This window comes from Ipomoea nil, unplaced genomic scaffold (assembly GCF_001879475.1).
Source record: "Ipomoea nil cultivar Tokyo-kokei standard unplaced genomic scaffold, Asagao_1.1 scaffold2928, whole genome shotgun sequence".
NCBI lineage: Eukaryota > Viridiplantae > Streptophyta > Magnoliopsida > Solanales > Convolvulaceae > Ipomoea > Ipomoea nil.
This window is the reverse complement of record NW_017619356.1, coordinates 2,808,245-2,827,268: the sequence shown is the minus strand read 5'-3', so window position 1 is coordinate 2,827,268 and position 19,024 is coordinate 2,808,245. Positions and strand designations below refer to the sequence as shown.

At 32.8% G+C, this 19,024-nt stretch overlaps 1 protein-coding gene and 1 long non-coding RNA gene across 5 annotated transcripts; one reads left to right on the top strand and one right to left on the bottom strand.

Moving 5' to 3' along the window:
• Positions 1–5,248: 5,248 nt before the first annotated feature.
• On the bottom strand, positions 5,249–7,649 carry LOC109162296. The gene is made up of 4 exons (XM_019311009.1): positions 7,373–7,649; positions 6,977–7,261; positions 5,553–6,899; positions 5,249–5,361 (listed from the first exon to the last, which is right to left on the bottom strand). Exons 1-4 carry the CDS (start codon positions 7,647–7,649, stop codon positions 5,249–5,251), a joined length of 2,022 nt encoding a protein of 673 aa, XP_019166554.1.
• Positions 7,650–10,177: 2,528 nt separating this feature from the next.
• On the top strand, positions 10,178–15,750 carry LOC109162242. 4 transcript variants are annotated; one of them, XR_002051051.1, is made up of 7 exons: positions 10,178–10,419; positions 10,936–10,993; positions 11,882–11,961; positions 12,061–12,155; positions 12,299–12,395; positions 14,738–14,849; positions 15,517–15,750. It is a non-coding gene; the product is annotated as an uncharacterized LOC109162242 (long non-coding RNA). The 4 variants fall into 4 exon arrangements; XR_002051052.1 differs by having other exon boundaries at positions 10,510–10,993; positions 14,771–14,849; XR_002051049.1 differs by having other exon boundaries at positions 10,510–10,993.
• The last annotated feature ends 3,274 nt before the right edge of the window (positions 15,751–19,024 follow it).

The following is a 19,024-nucleotide window of genomic DNA, read 5'->3' as shown; positions in this document are numbered from 1 at the left end:
ATAATGGATCAAAACCAAAAATCATATTGAACACATCTTAACATGACTTCTAAACATAATTAACACCCGAACATGCGAAATCACACCCAAATATATAAAGAATATCACAATACAAAATTTCCAATTTAACCTAGGGCTCTAATCATATTTAGATCACGAAATCATACTTTATCTTTAAAATCAAGAACATCAAGATTTATCAAGAACAACACACAATTATCAAGATCCTCTCATAATCATCAAGATTATCAAGATCAACACATAAGATCATCTCATCAACATCAAGATCATATCGTAATCATCATAAAAGATTTATCAAGACACAAGCATAGAGATGGAGCCAAAGAAGAAGATTATAGCAAGGAAAATAGGTTTTGTTGAGACATGGATTACCTCTTAGCCTTAATTAATCCTCCCTTGGCTATTAAGGTTCTTCCTTAAGATTTACATCCGATTGATCTCCCTAGGCTTGGTGGTGGGGAATCCCTTGGGAATACTTTTGTGTAATATAACTATGGTGGTAAGGGATTTAATGTTTTCTAATCCCCTATTTATAGCATCAGGAATCCTAATCATAATCTGAATAGTAAAATGCCTACTTCCTCCATTCCTAATAGATAAATAGGTCTAGGATTCCTAATTAGAATCTGACTAGAAAAAGCTTTACTCTCTTTATTCCTAATAGGTTTAAGACTCTAGTTTAGGCGGGGGTCCACGATCCATGGTGGACCACATTAATTAATTAAAGGGAATCCTAATCAAATTAAATCCTTTTTAATTATTATTAACAGAATTAATTATATAATTAATCCGGGATTGAAGGTCGTAACACGGGGTGTTACACCCCCCCCCCTTGCGCCTTTACTTTCTACGAATGGCTTTAAATATTTTGTGTTGTTTGTGGATGATTACACACGGTATATATGGTATTATCCGATGCGTGCCAAATCTGAATTATATGGAATATTTGATAAGTTTCGGTCACTTGTTGAACATTGTTTTTCTCGCAAGATTATTTCTTTTCAATCTGATTTAGGGGGAGAATATAAGAAGCTTGGTTCCACCCTTTCTTCTCTAGGTATTCGTCACAGGCAATCTTGTGCCTATACTCATGAACAGAATGGACGGGTGCAGCGCAAGCATCGTCATGTTGTTGAGACAAGACTGTCCTTAATGGCTCAAGCATCTGTTCCTTCTCGTTTCTGGGACTATGCTTTTGAGACTGCTATCTATCTTATAAATAAAATTCCCACTCATGTTTTGTCTGATGAGTCTCCACACTTTCGTTTGCATCGTTCTCGCCCATCCTACTCTTACTTGCGGGTATTTGGTTGTTTGTGCTTTCCTGTTTTACGTCCATATAATCGAAATAAGCTACAATTCCGTTCATCTCCGTGTGTCTTTCTGGGTTACCCCCGTCTCATCGTGGCTATCGTTGTTTAGATACTAACACTAACAAGGTCTTTAGCTGTCACCACGTGCGGTTCGATGAGGCTGTGTTTCCTTTTGTTTCTCCTATTGCCTCGCAGGTTCCTAAGCCACGGTCCGAACCGTGGGACACCGCACCGGTTGTGACGAGCCGAGGGAATGATGTCTCGGCCACCTTTGTTGATGGCACTTGGCAGATTGACGAGCCCGTGTTGGCTTCTGGCCATGGTGACGGTGCTGGTCACGAGCAGTCCGCATCGAGTGAGCGGACTGTCTCTGACCAGTAGGTTGAGCAGTGCGGCAGACCGCGCCGGGCGTCCTCGGCGATCCACTCCGCCTCCTCGGTCGCATGGCATGAACACTCGTAGCTCGGGTCCACATCAACATGTTGCCTTAACCACTACTTCCATCGTGGTGTCTGAGCCTACATGTTACTCTCAGGCGGTCAAGTTTCCTGAGAGGAGTGATGCAATGGACGCAGAGTTCAATCCCTTGGTTCATAATCATACATGGCGTCTTGTTCCTTCTCAACCAGGTATGAATGTTGTTGGTTGCAAGTGGATTTTCAGAACCAAACAGAAGGCCGATGGTTCAATAGAACGTCATAAAGCACGGTTGGTGGCCAAGGGTTTTAATCAGGTTGCTGGAGAGGATTTTTTTGAGACATTTAGTCTTGTGGTTAAACCCACTACGGTACGTCTTCTCTTATCTTTAACCGTATCGCGTGGGTGGTCTATTCGCCAGTTGGATATTCACAATGATTTTTTGAATGGCGAGCTAGCTAAGACTGTTTACATGCGCCAGCCACCTGGTTATGAGGATCAGTCATTACCTGATCATGTGTGTTTGCTTAAAAAATCTCTCTACGGTCTCAAACAGGCTCCACGTGCATGGTTCACAAGGCTACATAATTTTCTAGTCTCTGTGGGCTTTGCACCTTCAAAGACTGATGTGTCTATTTTTATCTATTCGCGTGATAATGTTCGTCTTTATTTCTTAGTGTAAGTTGATGACATTTTGATTATGGGGTCTGACTCAGACCGTGTTACTGCTCTTATTAATAAATTGGCACTTGAGTTTAAATTTCGTGATATGAGTGTGCCTTCTTTCTTTTTGTGAATTGAAACTGTCCCGTTATCTAGTGGTATGCTTTTATCTCAACAACGGTACATGAAGGATATTCTCAAACGTTAAGTCCAAACCCAAACACCATAAATTTACCTAGATGCAAAAATTACCAAAATACCAACGCGTTTTTAATTTAATTTTGGTAATCTAAACGTTGATTTAAGCAAAACCAATGGTTATCTTTCACTGAACAACCGCACCTAGCACCCTCAACTGCACAGGAACCCCTTTATATATATACTATTTTTTTACGCGCATTGCGCGATTGGGATAATGCCCAATGTTTTTTTTTTTTAAATAAGTACTTTAAAGTATATCAAAACAATATTATATTGAAATTGTTCACGCGTAGATAATTGAATGTTAAATTTGTATATTTAAATATGCAATTCTAAGTTTACAAATGCAAGATAATATAGTTAAGATTGATTATAATTGTCAATAAAATAATTGTATAGGTATGGTTGAAACCAAATACGGGGACATAAGGGAGAGCAAATAAAACTTAGGGCATAAAATATTAAATATATACTAATATTGAAAAGTTAATTGTTGATTGTCAAACAAGGACATTGCGATATAATTTCCCACTTTAATTTGTCGTGTGATTTGAATACTCTTTTTGTCAATAAATTTCCCAAGTAGTTAATATGATTGGCTTAATTATATTTTTTTTATTTTTTTAAAACAATTATTATTATTATTATTATTATTATTATTATTATTATTATTATTATTATTATTATTATTATTATTATTATTATTATTATTATTATTATTATTATTATTATGTATACCCTTAGGTCATTTTACATGTTAATCTAAACAGTTAATTTTTTCAAATATCTTTTTATCAACCGTTGATGTAATTCGCTGGTCAAATTCGCTAATATAATCCGCTAACGCTAACCGCTAACTGCTGATTGTCAAACAAGGACATTGCGAGGTAGTTCTCACTTCAATTTGTTGTGTGATTTGAATACTCTCTTTGTCAACAAATCCCTCAAGTAGTTAATATGATTGACTTAATTAATTTTTTTAAAAAAAAATCATGGTATTAATAAAATACTTGGTAATAAATATATAGCATTATTTTGTTTTATAACTTCGTTATTTAATTAAAAAATTAGTGCATTATTAAATATATGTATACCCTTAGGTCATTTTACATGTTAATCTAAACAAGCTAATTTTTTCAAATATCCTTTTCCCAACCGTGGATATAATTTACTGGTCAAATTCGCTAATATAATCCGCTAACTCCTAAGTGTCAAACAAGGACATTGCGTGATAATTCTCACTTTAATTTGTTGTGTGATTTGAATACTCTCTTTGTCAACAAATCCCTCTAATAGTTAATATGATTGGCTTTATTAATTATATTTTATTTTAATTTTTTCATGGTTTTAATAAAATGCTTGGTAAATAAATATATAGCATTATTTTGTATTATAAATTTGATATTTAATTAAAAAATAGTACACAAAAAAGATAATAGATAATGTAGTGAATATAATCAATTGATGAATTTGAATGTAAGGAATTTTTACATTGGAGAAATATAAATACAATATAACTAATAAAATTATATCTCTTAATTAATTTATTGATAATGAATAATTTTTTTGAATAAAGACATTGTAGGGACAATGTAGCGAATATAATCAATTGATGAATTTGAATGTAACGAATTTTTATATTGGAGAAAAATAAATACAATATAACTAATGAAATTATTTCTCTTATTTAATTTGTTGATAATGAATAATTTTTTTTAATAAAGACATTGTATACACATAATTCTAAATTAAAAAAATGCATATGTATTATTTTTTGTTGTAGCTACTAAATTATTATTTAATTTAATAAGAGTAAAATAGAGTACTAATTATGTCAATATAATAATTTAATAAGAGTAAAATAGAGTACTAATATGCCAATTTTGATTGGGATGGGGTTCGAACATTTTTTTTTTTTGAAAGTTACTGGCTCTATTACATTGTAGTAGATGTTCATATACTTTCTCAACCTACTAAAACACAAAGAACCAATAACGCCTCCACTGAGGCTTGAACTCATAATCTTCCAAATTGAAGTCCAACCCGGGTACAATTAGACTACATAGTCTTGGTGGATGGGGTTCGAACATAAGACTTTTCTTATTGAAATCAATGAGTAAGTTAACGGTGAACTAACAGAAATTAACGGAAAAGATTATATTTAACGGAAAAGTTAACGGATAATCATATTCATTAAGGATATATTAGGAAATCTTAAGGAAAAATTAAAATCTGATCAATCTGAGCCATTCATTTGATTAAAAATTTTGACCGCCATTTTTTCTACCCATTATAGGCCTAACTCTCTTGGGCTCTTATTAGTATATATATATATATATATATATATATATATATATATATATATATATTGAACATTATATATTTGTAAATTAAACACATACATTGGCTGACATGAAAAATTGGATAGGGGTTCGATTCATAATTTGATAAGATGGTAAATTTCTTCTCTGTATCTTTAGACTTCAACTAGAAGTTGCACCCGTGCGATGCACGGTCCTATTATTATGGTGAAATATATTAAAAATTGTTTTATTCATTATATAGGTTTAATAAGGTTATAGAAGTCAGAAATACACAAAATATAATATTTTATTGATAAGTAAACTAAACAATTACAAATTATTAAAGATTTCTTTATAAACTACATTTTGGGTCTTGTTTATCAGACCTCTAGATTCCCCAAAAATTAAGACCTTAAGACCATCCGGATTATTGACCCGAGATACTGCAACATATAATTGGCCATGATTAAAAACAGGTTTTTTCAATATCAAACCAACATGTGAAAGCGTCTGACCTTGACTTTTGTTGATTGTCATTGCATATGATAACATAAGCGAGAATTTCTTTGAAACTTGAATGGAAGTCTTGGGTCTGAAGGAGTCAAAGATAGCCTTGGTATCAGAACCTTTGTACCTGCGTTATTGCCAGCTATGATTTTCCCCTCAATTACATGATTTCCCAATTGTGTTACTATTAACCTTGTACCATTGCACAACCCCATCGAGTGATCTCTCAACAGCATAACTGGAGTTCCAATTTTCAATGTTAAAGAGTGGTTTGGTACACCTGAGCACCTCAGACTATTTAAAAATTCTGTTGTGTGTACCTGAGATTGCATATCAAAGTTTGCCTCAGCCTTGCAAATAGAATCACAACTCAAATATGTCCTTGATGCAGCTTGATTAATATCATTCAGGTACTCATTGACCTCGTCAACCACATCCAATGTTGGAGCTAAAATAGCTCTATCCTCTAATTGTCTTTCATCCATGTTGCCAGAATGGTATTCAGGGAATGTGGTTTCAACAATTTGTTTGATTGGATCAACCTCATTTTGTAATACAATGGAAGACGGCATTATTATATTGCAATCAACATTGTTGTCTTCACCAAGATTACCATCACCTAAATCCGCAATCCACTTGGCAAAACTATCTAACTTCTCCAAATCATCTTCATTACTAACACCGCGCAATCTTAAATTCTTCGTTAGACGAAGAACTTCACAATTATTCCACAAGTAAGATGAATTAATGCTGGCTTGTATTATATCTTGTCTAGTACCTTTGGGAATAACTGGTAGAATTTGTCTAAAGTCTCCACCCAACACCACAGTTTTCCCTCCAAATGTCATTGTTGAGCTCCTTGAATTTTTGAACCGCATTAAGTCTCGCATTGTGCGATCCAATGCTTCAAAGCAATGTTTGTGCATCATCGAAGCTTCGTCCCAAATTATTAATTTGGACTTGATTATCAATTCAGCAAGCGGACTGCCTTGCTTTATGTTGCAGGTTGAATCTTCATTAACACCAAGCGGTATAGCAAACCTGGAGTGTGCAGTCCTACCGCCAGGTAGCAGCAACGAAGCTATTCCGCTTGAGGCTACGTTTAGAACGATCTCGCCTTTGGACCTTAAAGCTGCTGAAATTGTCTTCCACAAAAATATTTTTCCGGTTCCACCGTAACCATATACGAAATACAATCCACCTTTCTCATTTTCAACATCTCCCATCACCTTATTGTATATGAGTAGTTGTTCATCAGTTAGCTTCGGATGCAACGAATCATGTAGATGCATTAGAGCTTCCCTATCATATGACATTTCCTCTAACAATAACCTATTACCACAAATCCAATCATTGTTTCCATCTGGCATTGGCATAGGTGGGTAATCTGATAGAGATTTGTTCCAAGCATTCAACAATTTCTCTATTTCAAGCAGCGCAAAATTCTTTTTTTGAGATTCATTCATGTTTAAATCTACAAAATAAAAGACAAATTTACGATGTAAGGCTTTTAAACAGCAATTTTAATAATAATATTAAAATAAATTATACCTGGGACTGATAGGTTCCTTCTATAAACATATTCAGCATCATCTGATAAGAATTGCCAAACCATCTCCCAAACATTTTCTGGGTTGGCCATCGAACTGGATGTTAGAAGGGTAACAAACAACTTCCGTAGAGAACTTGCTAAGGACCACGTTTCTGCCTCAGTGATTGCATCAATATACTCTTTATCATCTTCAATTAATCCGCGGGCATAACACGCATCTCTAAAGGAATTGTATTGAACACCATCGACCTTTTTAATCTCATCAAATGAAGTCGGTCCACGAACTATATTAAGTAAACACCTAAGATAAAAGATCTCACCAGTATTTGGTGGCACATAAAAGATTCGCCCAATTTCCCAATTTCTTTGCCTAGGTTGTCATTCTCTTTTATCACTCTTCCAAACAAATTTTGTTGGCATTTGTGAATAAGTCAACTCCCTCCCTGCTGCATACTTTTTATTAGCTTCAAACCAGGCAGTAAACATGCTTTGAGATACTGTTGGTCGATTTACCACATCATCGACCAAATCGTCGTCATGAAATATTATTGATTGCTCATTGGGAAGATGGAAACTCAAACGTTCAACAGATGGGTTCCTAAATTGTATGTCAAACCCAAAAATCCTCCACGCAGCCTCAGGGGGTGAAATATATCTACAGTCATAGTACATTTTGATTTCATCTACAATTTTCCCCGTAGATTCTTCCACCCCACTATTGTAGAATTCAGCGGTTACCCTATCATTCCCTTTGTTGACGTACTTGAATAAGTACTTAATTGATCTAGATTAGTTGCACCACTCCACATTAATATGAGCCTTGTACTTCATAAGCAAATATCTATTGTGTGGCACAACATATCTACTATCAAGGTTAATACCATTCTTCCGTATTGTACGACCATTATCTCGACGTCGATAGATTGGATATCCATCGAAATCCACTGTTGAGTTTTCCACAAATTTTTTGGGGAAGTATTTAGAGCAAATACCATTTATCATGCACGGTGAGTTCTTCCTCGCTGCACCACATGGACCGTGAATCATAAATTCTTCTACAGCTTTATAATACTCAGGGTCGCACAATTGACTTGGAATCTCAGCAGATATGATCATGTCAATATCTTTAGGATTAGGATAAGAGTTACTCTTGCTCAAGAATATCAAAATGTGTGCATGTGGCAATCCCCTTTTCTGAAATTCAATGGTATAAATAACTGCAAACACGGAAATTGTGAAATTAGCCCCAAATAAATTGTCCATTATTTTAAGTCTACAAAACAATTAAATATATTCAATAACATTTATAAAATCACATAATTTACCTGCATCCACCAGTCCAAAAATCTTCTCCTTCTTAATGTCTTTTATCAGTGCATTTAATTTCATTTTAAACACACGGCATACTATATCCGGCCTATCTTCAGCTTTGAGTTTACTTGGTTGTAAAAATCTTTCAATCTCAGGCCACTTAGGATTACACGTGAATGTAATAAATAGACTTGGATACCCGATCCATCTACAAATCGCCATTGCATCTTGGTAATTTTGCACCATATATCTTGCACCTCCTGTAAAACTCAATGGCAAAATAATCCGCTTTCCTTGGGAAGTAGGATCTACCTCACCACGTTCCTATTATTATGGTGAAATATATTAAAAATTGTTTTATTCATTATATAGGTTTAATAAGGTTATAGAAGTCAGAAATACACAAAATATAATATTTTATTGATAAGTAAACTAAACAATTACAAATTATTAAAGATTTCTTTACAAACTACATTTTGGGTCTTGTTTATAAGACCTCTAGATTCCCCACAAATTAAGACCTTAAGACCATCCGGAGTACTGACCCGAGATACTGCCACATATAATTGGCCATGATTAAAAATAGGTTTTTTCAATATGAAACCAACATGTGAAAGCGTCTGACCTTGACTTTTGTTGATTGTCATTGCATATGATAACATAAGCGAGAATTTCTTTGAAACTTGAATGGAAGTCTTGGGTCTGAAGGAGTCAAAGATAGCCTTGGTATCAGAACCTTTGTACCTGCGTTATTGCCAGCTATGATTTTCCCCTCAATTACATGATTTCCCAATTGTGTTACTATTAACCTTGTACCATTGCACAACCCCATCGAGTGATCTCTCAACAGCATAACTGGAGTTCCAATTTTCAATGTTAAAGAGTGGTTTGGTACACCTGAGCACCTCAGACTATTTAAAAATTCGGTTGTGTGTACCTGAGATTGCATATCAAAGTTTGCCTCAGCCTTGCAAACGGAATCACAACTCAAATATGTCCTTGATGCAGCTTGATTAATACCATTCATGTATTCATTGACCTGAGATATTATAGTTAGAAATTAAATATTATTAAATGAAAAATGGTAATGGAAAGCATTGGCTCTAATAGAATGAAACAAATATTTATTAAATTAATGTAGAATTTATAGAACACTTTCTTATTGACAATATTTGTAATCAACAAATCAAATTGTAAATCTATGTAGTACTCCACCTATACGATGCACAAATATTTGTAATCAACAAATCAAATTGTAAATTCCAATGCTTTTAGAATATTATATATATATATATATATATATATATATATATATAATAACAAACATCACATCTTTTCATTACAACATTAAATTTTTTGTAATACATTACAGAATAGGCACACTAAGATTATTACTCTATTTAGTACCAAACAATAGCAACATTGCTAATAAAATCACACCTAAAGCATCGTCGACCAAGCTTTCTTTTCAACTTGAGTAGCATCACTCATTGACATCTTAACTCTCGCCCATTCTCTTTGGACAGATGTCATATCACCTCCTAGTTGTTGATCGATACAACTCAAATCTCGTGATTCATTTAGTGTTGTCCCATAATCAATGTCCAGGATTTCTTGAACTTGAGCATTTATCGAAATATCAATACCAAAAATTCACAACCATTTTCGTGTAATATTAAAAGACTCATATAAATTAACAATATACTCGAATGAATTGTATATCAATGAAAAAAAAAAAACACAACAACAACACAATATAATCATTTAAATAATTATTAAAAATTACACAACAAATGTAATATCACAAATCAAAACAATTAGAAAAAATATAATATTTTCTAAAGTATAAAACAAAAGTAAATAATAAAAACCCACCCGTCTAACCCAAATTCTCCTCCCCCATTTATGTCTTCTTCTTCGCTACTCTGTCCAAAAACCCTCGCCCCTCACCAAATATGGAAAGCAAACAAATTTCTTACCCCCAAATCTAAATCCAAGCTACGCATGGCTGAAAATACTACAAAAAATGTTTTCAATTCCGTTATTTCAAACTCTTGAACCCAGAACACCGACAGATCGATCGACAAATACGGTCTTCAATAGCAACGGATGCAATATCATACAATTTCAGGTAATTTTAACTATTTTCCAAGAAACACTAATTCATTTCTTCATATAATTCGTAGATAAATACACACACGACATATGTATAAAAATGCAGAACGATATTGAAGTTGAAAACGTATTTGAAGGGATACCAACAAAGATAAGTATTCTATTCCCTAAAATTTGAAATATAATATTTAGCTAGAATATTCAATCATTTAATCTGGTCCCTTTATTTGCTCTGCATGCATATTTCTTTGCAATTTAATCCGAAGAATTGTCCTTGTTAATTTGCTTAAATATGATATTAGATCGGTTTTAGTATTTCCAGATTCGCTTTAATCGCATGTAATATTTAGTTCTATTATTTTTAATCTCATTATTTTACAATATATTAATTTGTTTTATTTTTAATTGCGAAGTGTAATTTTTTTTTACAAATATTATAGAAGGGAAAGGAAATCATAACCGTACATACGCATATATTCAATACCGTACAATGCCATTTTGCTTATTCAAATTTACAACTTGTTCTTTTCAGTATTTGTCTCAATGCGAGCTATTTGAAGGTCGGAGGCTTGAAGCAACTTTGCTGTTAGGTAATTTCTTTAAAACCAATTTTTTTTTTTTTGTTGTTGTTGTTTTTTAGTCGTATCCATTCAATATTTAACTTAAAAGTAATGTAATTTTGAAGCAGATAATTTTGAATTTATAAAAGCAGAGAATAGAGACATTAAATAAAACAACTAATTCAATCTGAACATTGCTTTTCAAAAAATGTTCCTTACCGTATATCTTAAATATGGGCTAACATGCTAAATTTTTTTTTTTTTGCTTTACCTTAGCTTCTACTTTTTATGCATTCTATGTATTTTTAACCCATTATTTTCAAATGATTTTATGACATACTGTCTGACTGTCTCATCTTCATGTTGATGGTGAGTTGGTGGTGGATCAAGTGACAACCAATTAAGGAAAAAATAATCAGTTACTCTTTGTTCTTTACCTTTGAACACCAATCAAGAAAATAATAATCAATTTCTCTTTGTTCTCATCATTTGGACTTTTTTTCCCGTCAGTGCAAATCTCCTTTGAAGTTCAACTATTTCTCTCTGTTCTTTTCCTTCGAATAAAATATTTGGCTTTGCAGTATACATGCTCTTCATGTCTAGAAAATATTTCTTCTTTTGATAATCTTATATTCATGATGGAGCAAAAAAAAGAACAGCATTCATACATTTTTCTCAAAATTTGATGATGTGAAAACCATTACTAAAGCTAAGGTAGAGCATGATGTGAAGGTATATCAGTTTCGCTTTGTTCTCATCATTTGACAAATTTTATTGTTTTTCTAACAGTTGCATGAAGAAATATAAGTTGCCTCTAACTGTAGAACATGGTTTCTTCATGTCTAGCTCCATTATGTCTGCCTCTTTCAATGATTCTTCTCCTTCATTTATTCCTCTCTTGTTTTTTCTTTTTTGCAGGCATGACTGTTAGAGAACCTCATCTTCCTCTACATTCTACTGCCTTCCGCTTCCTCTGCCGCTACTGCAATGAAAAAAGGGTTCTCCTACTATGCAAATTTGCCAAGTAGCATGTGTTACATTTAATCTATTTTGGCATAATATAGTGTAGTTAATTGAGTTTGGATTTTATCATACAGATTGGAAGTTTTTACATGCTGCAAAACTACAATTGGTTATTTAGTTAACTTGCAAGTGAAGTGAACGACGGTGAAGGCAAACAACTTAGTATAAGGTAATATGATTTTTTGAATATAGTAGTTGTAATTTTTTTAATACTTTGTAGGTAGTGTTAATCTAGTTTGTAGTTCATGTAATTGAATTAGAGTTTCTTTATTGTAATATCAGTTCGCCTTAAATTGTATTCCAATTTTGCAGGATTCAACTCATTTGTCAACTTAAGTAAAGTTGAATGTGTCCAAAACTGAAGTCATTTCAATGTTAAATGTGTAATGTGGTTAAATCTACAAAAGAGGTACATATGCTATTATTATTAGTGACTAATTTATTTGTCTAGATTGTCAATAGCAAATTCTTGGCCTAAGTTACACATTGCATATAAATAGTAGTCAGATGTCCTATCTGTAAACATTTTGTCTTTCCAGCATGTTCCTTGAATATTTCTTTATTCCCTTGCACCACCATCTTTCTTGAATATGCGCCTGAAAATAACCTAAGACAACTGCAAGATAGCTAATATCTATCACATAGAAACCAATAGTTCTAACTTAGACATCATTGGCACTTTGGCCAAAAACCACAGTCTAAAATCATGTTTTAGAGGTCAAACAGGGCAAAATACAGAACTGAATATTGTTTCACAGCCCACCAATACAAAAGGATTTTGTCAGAAACCAAGCTAGTCTAGGTCAATGTCACTTTTTCCAGCTTCACATTCACTTGCTTATTCTTATTTGAGGTTTTAGTGGATGATAATTCATCCAAAAGATTTCTAGTCAGTGAACCACTTACATCACCACTCAATTCCTTCACTGGATTCAAAGCAGTTACCGGACTTTCAGCCTCATAATCATTCTCTTCGAAGAATTTTTGCAAAAATTTCCAAATTACATATCATATTCCATTTAAGAAAATAACAATTAATTATAGATTAGAACTATATCTAGTTAGGAACCTTACATCATCAGTGTCATGTTTATCATGCACTGTCTTTCTCAATTTTTACCACAGGAAATGCATTATGTAGATTGTCAAATTGTTCCTTTCTAGCAGCAATTTTAAATACCAATGATAAACCAAACCAAAGTCTTTAACTCCATAGGTATCTTCCCATTTCCCCAAGTCAAGTTCATAGTCTGCATTAGTTCACTCATAGTATAAAGATTAAAAGATTATTAAGGGTCCGTTTGGAAAGCAGGAAAATGACTTCTGGAAAATGTTTTCTGGAAAATGAGTCATTTTCCGGAAAACATTTTCCTTTCCAGTGTTTGGTTGCATTATGGAAAACTCTTTTTCTGTGTTTGGTTCATTTTCTGGAAAATGAGTAGAATTGTATAATTAAACATTTTAATTATTTTATTTAGAATATTACAACATGTATAATAATATATAATAATATAATATTAATTTTAAATATAATAAAAAATAGCTAAGTTTTTCAAAAAAAACAAAATTAATAATATATCAAAAATATTATGGTGGTGGTGGTGGTGTAGTGGTAGTGGTGTTATTCGTTATATAATAATAATAATAATAATAATAATAATAATAATAATAATAATAATAATTGGTGGTGGTATGACGGTGGTGGTGTGGTAGCGGTGGTGGTTGCGGTGGTATGGTCGTGGTGGTGGTGGCGGCGGCGGCGGTGTGATGGTGGTGGCGGTGGTTGCGGTGGTATGGTGGTGGTAGCGGCAACGGTGGTTGCGGTAGTATGCTAGTGGTGGCGGCGACGACGGTAGTGGTGTTGGTGTGATGGTGGTGGTAGTATGACGGTGGTGGTGATGGTGGTGGCGGCGACGGTGGTTGTAGTGGTATGGTGGTAGTGGTGGTGGTGGCGGCGATGGTGGTTGCAGTGGTATGGTGGCGGTGGTTGCGGTGGTATGATGGTGATGGGGGCGGCGGTGGTATGGTGGTAGTGGTGGCGGCGGTGGTGGTGTGAAGGTGGTGGTGTGGTGGCGGTGGTATGTGGTGGTGGTGGCGGCGGTGATGGTGGCGGTGGTGGTGGTGGTGGTGGTAGTGGTTGCGGTGTTGGTGGTGGTTGTGGTGGTGGTGTGATGGTGGCGGGGGTATAGTGGTGGTGGCGGTGGCAATAGTGGTGGTGATGGTGGTATGGTGTTGATGATGTTGGTGGTGGTGTGATGTTGGTGTAAAAGTTGGAAAATGACTTCCCCCAAAAAAAGGGGAAGTCATTTTCCTCCAAAACAAGCCTATTTTCCAAAGTCAACGGAAAATGATTTCCGTTGACTTGATTTTCCAGGCACATCCAAACACTGAAAACTTGGAAAATGATTTCCAGAACTCATTTTCCAGGTTTCCAAACACACCCTAAAAGTAGATGGTGAGATGATATTTACCCTTGGATATAATGCTTTCAATTCTGCTGTTGTCATACCAATTAGATCAACACATTCCACTTCCCAAAGGAAGAATGGGGGCATCCCCATTAAGATCGGCCACCCTCACTTTCAAACAATATCTCAAAATACCTTCAGCCCAAATTCTGCTACACTTATCACAGTACTATAGGCCACCCTTAGACACAAACTTTTTATTGCACCCTTTTGACTTGCTAGAAACATACTAATAAACTTCTCTAATTTCTTCATTCTACTGCCTTTGGTTGTTGCAATGTAGTGCTTTTGAAAATGAAAAAGTTCTTTGATCCAGAGAAATTTTTAGAGCTATTCAACCTACCATCAAACACTTTGAAAGACATGCTAATATTGTTGGATGCAGTTGGACCAAGGTAACTTTTAATTATTTTTTCAACTTATTTTAATCATTACATCTAACACATGTGCAAATGTGATTTTTAAGCCTACTGCTTTAGTTGATATGTATACTATTTAGTACTTCGAAAAATGCTAAAATAATACTTGGTTCAAGTATTTTATTAAGTATTAAGAGTACTACGTTTTTGAAAAGTAGGCTATTTCTATTCTGTTAGTACTAAATACACTTGGTACTTAACTACCTTTGTTATCGGTAGGAGCTATTGTATAAAATAGCTTTTTAAAACCAAAGCATGCAGATAAATTAGAAAAATATATAGATAAGAAAATAAGAAATAAAAATATTTCAATTGCAGTACGTATTATTCATACCTCAGCTTTGTCATATAGATCTTTTATAGTGCTTGTTACCATAGGAGACTTGGAATTGTATGTACTGTTGCCATAGGACATCATTGACACACAGTTGATGATTCTAACTGGGGTATATTCAACCTTCAATCTGAAAACAAATAAGTATTAGATCTGAAATATTGTTTTAAAAGTAAATCATAATCTGGTTTTTGGTTTAAAATCATATGTGTATTTAGAAGGAATGAAATAGAAGGATTAAAATAGATTTAAAATTACCTGGACTGAGGTACTCGTACTGAGGTCTTTGACTCTTTTCCTAAAATGTAGAGGGGAGCCATTTTCAGGCGGAGTAGATGGCAAAGAAAGAACAAACACGCAGACCTTAATTCGCAAAATGGCTTGTTAGTTGCCATTATTTATAGAACAGAGTTAAGCTGAAGAGTTCAAATTAGATTTGGAGGATTTAGAATTCCAAGAAAACTCAACAATTACTGAAGAGCAATTATGGGTTTGCACCGGAAAATGAAACGCCAAAATAAAAAAGCTGCAAAGTGTTTTGAATTCATCTCTATTGATATGTATTTATTTAATCTGAGTTTCGATTTTGATATGTATTCGCAATAGTGTATGTATAAAATCATTAAATGCAAACGGTGGCCTTCAACTTTGAACAACTCCCCACAAATTTGGGAAATCTAAAAGGTGGCTGAGCATGACTTAAGTATTTAAGATTAATACAAATACAATTACTGAAAATATCAAGTTAATTAAAAGTATTTGACCGCAATCTTCTAATAGCCAAACGACGTCACTTTTATTGAGCGGGAAAATGAAGTCATTTCATTGGTCGAAATCTTATGGCTTTAATATATATATATTTTTTTTTGCATAATTATGGCTTTAATATATAGGAAGAAGATTATGCGAACAAAAAAAGAAGGAATGATGGTTAAATTGCGCACCCAAATTTAATTAGGTCATTGAATTTAAAAAAAAAAATGTAATTGGATCACTCAACAACATAAAATTATGCAATTATGTTTAAAATAACTTGTTTACCTGAAATTATGGGTTACTAATTTTAAAAATAATTTTAAATAAAATAATTAATTAAAATTAAAATTTAAAAAAAAAAAACGAAAATCGCCCGAGACGATTCATCTCCGGCAGTCTTCGTCTCCATGGCCGGAGACGGAGAACTTCTTCTCCATAGGATGGAGACGATGACCTTGGTCTCCCTTCGTCTCCATGGCCTGAGACGAAGGGATGGTCTTTGGCCATGGAGACGAATGAACTTTTGTCTCCATGGCCAGGGAGCAATCGTTATGCTTTGCAACCGTGTGCACCATGCAAGGTGCACACGGAATTGGATCCATAATTTTTATACTATAGATTCATAATTTCTATACTATAGATTCATAGTTTCTATACTATAGATTCATAATTTCTATATTGTAGATTAATAATTTCTATACTATAGATTCATAATTTATATACTGTAGATTCATAAAATCTATACAGAAATTATAGATTCATAAAATCTATAGTATAAAAATTATGAATCTATAGACTATAGTATAGAAATTATGAATTTATAGTATAAAAATTATAGGAATTTATAGTATAGAAATTATGAATCTATAGTATATAAATTATGGATCCAATTCCATGTGCACCTTGCATGGTGCACACGATTACACAACATAATTTGCCGCCAGGAAGACCAATCTTGGAGACGAAGGCCTTAATCATACTATATGACATGGCAAATTCATCATATGAGTCCCAGAAAATGTGTTATTGAAATAACGGGGTGTTTGGTTGGAAGGAAGGAATTAGGAAGAAAAGGAATTGTAATTCGGTGGGAAAAGAATAATGTGTGAATAAAGTAAGAATTCAAATTACATTATTTGGTAGGGGAGAAATATAATTTTGGAGTTGAGGAGGAAAGAAATGGTATAAAGACTAAAATACCCCTGTGTAATAATAATAGTAATAACAACTAAGGGTAGTAGTATCATTTCATTTATTTTTCCTTTCTCAAATTTATTGAATTGTGCAATTCAACAAAAGGAGGAAATTGCAATTCTGTAGAATTGCAATTCCCCCCAACCAAACGATGTAATTGAAGCATCCATTGAATTGCAATTCAATTACAACGAAATTACAGTGAACCAAACGCCCTGTAAAAGTTGAGAGTAAAAAATAAAGGATTAATATTTGATGCACCGTCGGTGTATAGATACTATACACCGGCGGTGAATGAGGAGACGACCCATCATTAAAAATAAATTCAATATTAATTGGGTTTTTTTTTACAAAATATCTAAGACTTGTATTTTTTTTAGGAAACTCTTTTATTTCTAATAACAAAATTAAATATATCTACTTTTCTAAATATATTTATTATTAATTATTATATATATCTAATTATTTGTAATATATATATATATATATATATATATATATATATATCTAATTATTAATACGATTAATAATGATAATACTGTACCGCTGAAACATTAGAATTAACCATGTAAATAAATTTCCTATTATTAATTCTAATATAAAAATAAATTTCTATTGTCGATTCTATTGTAATTTAAAAATAAATTTACTCTTTAGACACTAAAATTAAAGAATTCTTAATTAAAAATTGTATTTGATATATAAAAATTTTTAAATTATTATATTTATAATTAAGAATTTCTATTTTTAATTAACAAAAATCATTGGATTTCCTATATCTATCTTAACTCCTAAATCTATTCAAACCCCTAAACTCCTAAATTTATATTACAACCATAGTCACTATTAGAAACAATTGCAACATCTTATAAGAATATATATGTTCAATAATGTAAAAATTAACACTTAATCAAATGCACTAATAGGTTAAAGTATGTGCACTGGTAAGTGATTTTACTTGCATTTCGATGTTCATTTATTTACGAAAATACTACCGCATTTTTTTTAAGTTATTAGATCTGGACACGTGTCGCGCGCTGATTCGTTCACATATTCCTTCCTAGGCACTTATTCGCACCTGAGTGCTTCCATATATATATATATATATATATATATGTGTGTGTGTGTGTGTGTGTGTGTGTGTGTATGTGTGTGTGTGTGTGTGTGTGTGTATATATATATATATATATATATATATATATATATATATATATATATATATTCTTATAAGATATTGCAATTGTTTCTAATAGTGGCTAAGATTGTAATTTAAATTTAGGAGTTAAGATAGATATAGGAAATCCGATGATTTTTGTTAATTAAAATTAAAAAAATTCTTAATTATAAATATAATAATTTAAAAATTTATTTTTATATATCAATTACAATTCTTAATTAAGAATTATTTAATTTTAGTGTTCAAAGATAAATTTAGTTTTAAATTTCAATAGAATGAACAATAGGAATTTATTTTTATATTGGAATTAATAATAGGAAATTTATTTACATGGTTAATTCCAAGGTTTCAGCAGTATTAATCCTATTAATAATTAGATATATATTTTTTAGTACAGATAATTATAATAATTAAGTAATAAATATATTTAGGAAAGTAGATATATTTTGTTATTAGAAATACAAAATTTTCCTAAAAAAAAATATAAGTCTTAAATAGTTTGTAAAAAAGAACCTGATTAATATTGAATTTATTTGTAATGATGTGTCATCTCCTCCTTCATCGCCGGTGTATAGCATCTATACACCGACGGTGCATCAAATATTAATCCAATATTTGATGCACTGTCAGTGTATAGATGCTATACAACGGCGGTGAATGAGGAGATGACACATCATTAAAAATAAATTC

Coding starts and splice junctions, on each gene's coding strand:
- LOC109162296 (XM_019311009.1), bottom strand. CDS start 7,649: ATGTACTATGACTGTAGATATATTTCACCCCCTGAGGCTGCGTGGAGG. Junction 7,262..7,372: donor AACAAAATTTGTTTGGAAGA/GTGATAAAAGAG, acceptor TACTTAATATAG/TTCGTGGACCGACTTCATTT. Junction 5,362..5,552: donor CATAGCTGGCAATAACGCAG/GTACAAAGGTTC, acceptor TATATGTTGCAG/TATCTCGGGTCAATAATCCG.